The 6,981-nt window shown below is 59.0% G+C and overlaps 1 protein-coding gene across 1 annotated transcript in view; it reads left to right on the top strand.

Annotated features, from left to right (window-relative positions):
* Window positions 1-3,581, top strand: part of LOC107307612 (guanine nucleotide-binding protein-like 1) — a 6,796-nt gene extending 3,215 nt beyond the window's left edge. The window contains exons 3-4 of the mRNA XM_015851137.1: window positions 1,657-1,787; window positions 3,424-3,581. Of these exons, the coding sequence (XP_015706623.1) occupies window positions 1,657-1,787; window positions 3,424-3,581 (289 nt within the window). The remainder of the gene's footprint in view (window positions 1-1,656; window positions 1,788-3,423) is intronic.
* Window positions 3,582-6,981: the final 3,400 nt, after the last annotated feature.

Genomic DNA, 6,981 nt, shown 5'->3' with positions numbered 1-6,981 from the left:
AATATAGAGGGACAATAGGGTAAATAGGCTTATATGGGGATAGAGGGGAATTATGGGAAATAGGGATATGTCATTGGGGGATTATTAAGTTTGCTATATGGATATGGGGGGATATGTTTTATATGGGAATTATGGCGGATATAGAGGATATGGGACGATAGGGGAAAATAGGGCTTATATGGGGAAAATAGGGGGAATCTTATGATATAGGAATATGGGGAATATGGGTGGAAATAGGCTTATAGGAAATAGGGGATAGTAGGCTTATATGGGGGTTATGGGGATTAGACGTTTCATTGCGATATGGGGGATATAGCTTATATGGGGGATATGGGGAATATAGCTCTTAATGGGATATGGGGGAAAAGAGGGGGATATGCGGGCTTATATGGGGAGTATTGGCGGGATATAGGGCTTATATGGGGATTAGGGCGAAATTAGGGGATGTATGGGGGATATTAGGCTTGGAATATGGGATATAGGGATATGGCGAGGGATATAGGGGAAAAAAGCTTATATGGGGGATAATAGGGGAATGATGGGGATAGTGGAGGACTTATAGGGCTTTGATATGCGGGGTATAGGGGGATATGGGGGGATATAGGCTTATATGGATTATGGGGGATATAGGGGCGAATATGGGGATATAGGCGAATATGGGATATAGGGATAGGGGGGAAATAGGGAATATGGGGGATAAATAGGGGAAAGAATAGGCTTATATGGGGGGAAATGGGGATATAGGGGGAATAATGCTGGGGGAATATGGGGAATTATGCGGGAAATGGGCTATATGGGGGATATGTGGGAGTTTAAATAGAGAAAAATAGGGTAAAATGTTGGAACAATAGGGGGATATGGGGACTAATAGGAAAATAGGAGATATAGGGGGAAATTAGGGTTATAGGGGTAGGGGCGAAATAGGGGAAATAGGGAATATAGGGGAAATAGGCTTATAGGGGGTTAATAGCGGAAAATAGGCTTTTCATGGGGGAATCTGGTGTTAAATAGGGAAATAGGGGAAAAATACGAGATATAGCTTATATGGGAGTTAATAGGAAAAATTAGGGGAGTATGGGGCGCGATATAGGAGTATAGGGCTTATATGGGGGAAATAGCGGCGAATATGGGATATAGGGCTTATGATGGCGGACCATATGGCGCGCGTTAATAGGGGAAAATTAAGGGGGACTAATTAGGGCTTATATGGGACATGGTTAATAGGGGCGGGAAAATAGGTGCAGAAAATAGGGAAAAATAAGGAGATAGGGGAAAATAGGGGATTATAGGGCTTCTATGGGGATATCGTGGAAGCTTAATAGGGGGAAATAGGGAGATTATAGGGCGAAAAATAGGGACTATAGCGCTTCATGGGGGTCTAATAGGGGAAAATAGGCGGGATATAGCGCCTTATATGGGGGGTTTAATAGAGGAAAATAGCAGGGATTATGCCGGGTTAATAGGCGGGAAAAACCTAGGGGGAAATAGGGGGATATAGGGCTTATATGGGGGATATGGGGGGATATAGGGGGAAATAGGGCTTATATGGGGGATATGGTTATGGGATGGTTATAGGATCATTATGGGGTTATTATGGGGTTATTATGGGGTTATTATGGGGTTATTATGGGGTCTCTCACTGTCTATCCCCCCCAGGTTCCGGCTGCAGCTGGCTGTGCCGCACACTGAGGCCTTGTCCCGCAGCCGACGTCGTGCACAGGAGGAGCTGCTGCAGCCGCTGCCCAGCGCTGCCATGGAGCTGCACCCCGACACCGTCTATGGGGATGGTGAGCAACGTGGGGCACGTGTGGGGCACATTGAGGGCCTCACACACCCCATAGGGCCCCATGGGGCACAATAAGGGCCTCACTGACCCCATAGGACCCCATAGGGCCCCATGGGGCACAATTAGGGCCTCACTGACCCCATAGGGCCCCCATAGGGCCCCATTGGGCACAATAAGGGCCACACTGACCCCATAGGACCCCATGGGGCACAATAAGGGCCACACTGACCCCATAGGACCCCCATAGGGCCCCATTGGGCACCCAAAGGTCCTCACACACCCCATAGGATCCCCATAGGGACCCATTGGGCACAATAAGGGCCTCACTGACCCCATAGGGCCCCATTGGGCACACTAAGGGCCTCACTGACCCCCATAGGGCCCCATGGGGCACAATAAGGGCCACACTGACCCCATAGGACCCCATGGGGCACAATAAGGGCCTCACTGACCCCATTGGGCCCCATTGGGCACAATAAGGGCCTCACTGACCCCATAGGACCCCATGGGGCACAATAAGGGCCTCACTGACCCCATAGGGCCCCATTGGGCACAATAAGGGCCTCACTGACCCCATAGGGACCCATAGGATCCCCTTTAAGCACCCAAAGGTCCTCACACAGCACCTAATGGGCACCCAAAGGCCCTCCCAGACCCCCATAAGGCCCCCATAAATCCTCCCACACCCCATAGGATCCCCATAGGGCACCCATTGGTCCTCCCAAACCCCATAGGATCCCCATAGATCCTCCATAGGGTCCTATAGGTCCTCCCAGACCCCATAGAACCCTCATGGGGCCCCCAGGGCTCCTCCCAGACCCCATACGGCCCCCTTAGGACCCCCATAGGTCCTCTCAGACCCCATAGAACTCCCATAGGGCCCCCATAGATCCTCCCAGACCCCATAGATCCCCCACAGGGCCCCCCATAGGTCCTCCCAGACCCCATAGGACCCCCATAGGATCCCTCTAGGTCCTCCCAAACCCCATAGGACCCCCATAGGGCCCTCAAAGGTCCTCCCTGACCCCATAGGACCCCCATAGGATCCCTGTAGGCCCTCCCAGACCCCATAGGGCTCCCTTAGGATCCCTCTAGGTCCTCCCAAACCCCATAGGACCCCCATAGGGCCCTCAAAGGTCCTCCCAGACCCCATAGGACCCCCATAGGATCCCTCTAGGTCCTCCCAAACCCCATAGGACCCCCATAGGGCCCTCAAAGGTCCTCCCAGACCCCATAGAACTCCCATAGGGCCCTCATAGATCCTCCCAGACCCCATAGAACCCCCATAGGGTCCTCAAAGGTCCTCCCAGACCCCATAGGGTCTCTATAGGTCCTCCCAGACCCCATAGAACCCCCATAGGATCCCTCTAGGTCCTCCCAGACCCCATAGAACCCCCATAGGGCCCTCAAAGGTCCTCCCAGACCCCATAGGGTCTCTATAGGTCCTCCCAGACCCCATAGGACCCCCATAGGATCCCTCTAGGTCCTCCCAGACCCCATAGAACCCCCATAGGGCCCCCATAGGTCCTCCCAGAGCTTGTAGGATCCCTATAGGGCTCCCATAGGTCCTCCCATAGCCCATAGGATACTTATGGGGGTCCCGATGCTGCTGTAACTCATTGTCCCCCCCCCCCCAGGGATGGATTTCCCTCGTCGCCCCCCCTGGAGTTATGGGATGAGCAGGGAGGAGCTGAGGGCACGAGAGGAGGAATCCTTCAATGCCTTCCTAAGGGGGCTGCGGGGGGACGGGGGCAGCAACCAGGACCTGGCGCCCTTTGAACATACAATAACCTAGGTGGGGGGGGATGTGGGGAGGGCTGGGGGGGCAATAGGGGGGTAGGGAGGGGTGGGGGGCAATAGGGGGCGGTGGGGGAGGAATAAGGGAGGGGGTGGGGGGGTCATGCAGGGGGACATAAGATGGGGGGAGGAGGCTGGGGGCTGACTGGGGTGTGGGGGGACAGGGGAGGGGCTCGAGGGGCTTTTTGGGGGAGGGACATGGGAGGGGGCTGGGGGGTAGCTGGGTGGGGAAGAGGGGTGATGGGGGCTATTGGGGTTGGGGGGGACATGGGGAGGGGGTAGTGTGGGGGGCATAGGGTCATGAGTGGGGGTTGGGGGGCATAGGGGTTGCAGGGGGATGTGGGGAGGGGCTGGGGGGGGCATAGGGTTATAGAGGGGTTATGGGGGCATAGGGGTGTGGGGGACATGGGGAGGGGGCTGGGGGGTATTGGGATGGAGGGCCATTGGGTGTGGCGCGGGGACATGGGGAGGGGGCTGGGGGGGGTATTGGGGTGGGGGCGGACATGGGGAGGGGGCTGGGGGGCATAGGGGTTGCAGGGGATGTGGGGAGGGGGATGGGGGGCTATTGGGTGGGAGGGGTGATGGGGGCATAGGGGTGTGGGGGGACATGGGAGCGGGGGCTAGGGAGGCTATTGGGGGTGGGGGGGGACATGGGGAGGGGGCTGGGGGGGCTATTGGGGTGGGGGGGGACATGGGGAGGGGGCTGAGGGCTATTGGGGTGGGGGAGGGGTGAGGGGACATAGGGTGTGGGGGGACATGGGGAGGGGGCTTGGGGGTATTGGGGTGGGGGAGGGGCGATGGGGGCATAGGGTTATAAGGAGGGGGCTGGGGGGACATAGGGATGTGGGGGGACATGGGGCTATTGGGTGGGTGGGACATGGGGAGGGGCTGAGGGGCTTTTTGGGGGGGGAGACATGGGGAGGGGGCTGGGGGGGTATTGGGGTGGGGGGAGGGGGTGATGGGGGGCTATTGGGGTTGGGGGGACATGGGGAGGGGATGTGGGGGGCATAGGGTCATGAGTGGGGGTTTGGGGGGACATAGGGTGTGGGGAGGAATAGGGAGGGGGCGGGGGGGTCAATGGGGGGACATGAGATTGTGGGGAGGGGGATGGGGGGCATTGGGGTGGGGGTGGGGACATGGGGAGGGGTGGGGGGCTATTGGGGGGGGGACATAGGATGTGGGGGACATGGGGAGGGGGCTGGGGGGGTATTGGGGGGGGGAGGGGATTGGGGGGCATAGGGTTATGAGGAGGGGGTGATGGGGGGGATGGGGGGGCATAGGGGTGTGGGGCGGACATGGGGAGGGGGCTGGGGGGCTATTGGGGTGGGAGGAGGGGGCTATGGGGGCATAGGGTTATGAGGAGGCTGGGGGGACATAGGGATTGTGGGTGTGTGTGGGAGGGGCTGGGGGAGGCATTGTGGGGTGGTGGTGATGGGGGGTGGCAATGTGAGGAGGGGGCTCGGGGGGCTGAAATTCAGTGCCCCCCCCCAAAGACATGGCGTCAGCTGTGGCGTGTGCTGAGATGTCGGATGTGTTGCTGCGCTCGTCACCGACGCACGGCACCGGTAACGGGGGGGGCAAAAAGGGGACAATGCGGGGGGTCCATTAAAGGGACAATGGGGGGGTGCTATAAGAGGGGACAATGGGGGGGGTCCATCAAAGGGACAATGGGGGGGGTCCAATAAAGGAACAAGCGGGGGGTCTGAGGGGGGGGCATAAAGGGAACAATGGGGGTCTTGGGGGGGGCATAAAGGGACAATGGGGTCTTGGGCGGCGGGGCATAAAGGAGACAGATGGGGGGTCCATAAAGGACAATGGGGGGGTCTTGGGGGGGGCAATAAAGGGGACATGGGACGGTGTCTGTGGGAGGGGGTCTGTAAAGGGGAAACACAGGGTTGGGGCCCTGGGGGGGGGGGGGGGGGGTCCATAAAGGGGACAACATTGGGGGGGCCTTAGGTAGGGGGGAGGTCCATAAATGGGAACACCGGGGGGCGGTTTAGGGCAGGGTTCAAAAAGGAGACACTGGGTGGGGTGGTCCATAAAAGGGGACACATTGGGTTGGGCCGTTGGGGGGGGGGGTGGTCTATTAAAGAGCAACACTTGGGGTTGGGCCTTGGGGGTGGGGGTCCATAAAGAGACACGGGGGTCTGGGGGGGGGGTGGTTCCATAAAAGGAAACACTTGGGGGGTCTGGGGGGGGGGGATCCCATAAAGGGAGACACTGGGGGGGGGTCTGGGGCGGCGGGCTCCATAAAGGAGACACTGGGGGGGTCTGGGGGGGCGGGATTAAAGGGACATTGCGGGCGCGCTGGTGAGGGGGAGGGTCCATAAAGGGGAACCACATTGGGGGGGCCTTAGGTGCGGGGGGGATCCCTATAAAGAGGATTGAAGCTATAGCCGTAGGCGGCCCAACCGGGGGGTCTGGGGGGGGGTGTCCAAATAGGGGACACATTGGGGGGGGGCCTTAGTTGCGGGGGGTCCATAAAGGGCAACTGGGGCCGGGGGGGGGGGGGGGGGGTCCATAAAGGGACACACATTGGGTGGAGGCCTTAGAATGCTGGAGGGGGTCCATAAGGAGACACTGGGGGGGTCTGAGGGGCGGGGGGGGGTCCATAAAGGGACACATTGGGTGGGCCTTAGTGCGGGGGGGGTCCATAAGGAGACACTGGGGGGGTCTGGGGGGGGGGTCCATAAAGGACATCCGGAGGGGGGGGGATTTAAAGGGGACACTGGGGGCGTCTGGGGGGGGGGGGGTCGCATAAAGGTGACACCAGGGGGGTCTGGGGAGGGGGTCCTATAAAGGGACACAGGTTGTTGGTCCTGGTGGTGGGGCCGGGTTCCATAAAGGGGACACATTGGGGGGCACTAGTGGGGGGGGGTCCATAAAAGGAGACACGGGGGGGGGCCGAGTGCCATAACAGGGGACACATCTGGGGCCCTTAGATGGAGGGGTCCATAAAGGAGGACACACTGGGGGGTCTGGGGGGGGCGGGGGTCCATAAACGGAGACACAGGGGGTATGGGCCCTGCGGGGGTTGGGAGTGTTCTTATAAAGCGGCAACTGATGTGGGGGAAGGGTCAGGGTGGGGCTGTGTGTGGGGGGGTTACAACCCATTTATATACCTCCCCGCCGCATTTTGTGCAGGTGCTGAAGCGTGCCCCCGCGCTGTCAGCCCACGTGACACAGCAGCTGAGTAAGGGGCTGATCCTGGTGCTCAACAAGGTGGATCTGTGCGACCCGCCATGTGTTATACGGGCCTGGAGGCCTACTTCTAAAGGAGCAGCACGCCCCCCACGATCTGCCCATCTCAGCTCCGCACCCACACCTGGTAATGACCACATAACAGACACCAATTAAACCCCATACAGCCCCCATACAGACCCCCACTACCCCCACAA

This window comes from Coturnix japonica, unplaced genomic scaffold (assembly GCF_001577835.2).
Source record: "Coturnix japonica isolate 7356 unplaced genomic scaffold, Coturnix japonica 2.1 chrUnrandom705, whole genome shotgun sequence".
In the NCBI taxonomy this organism is placed as follows: domain Eukaryota; kingdom Metazoa; phylum Chordata; class Aves; order Galliformes; family Phasianidae; genus Coturnix; species Coturnix japonica.
The sequence above is the reverse complement of the archived record's forward strand: the minus strand, read 5'-3'. Positions and strand labels throughout refer to the sequence as shown.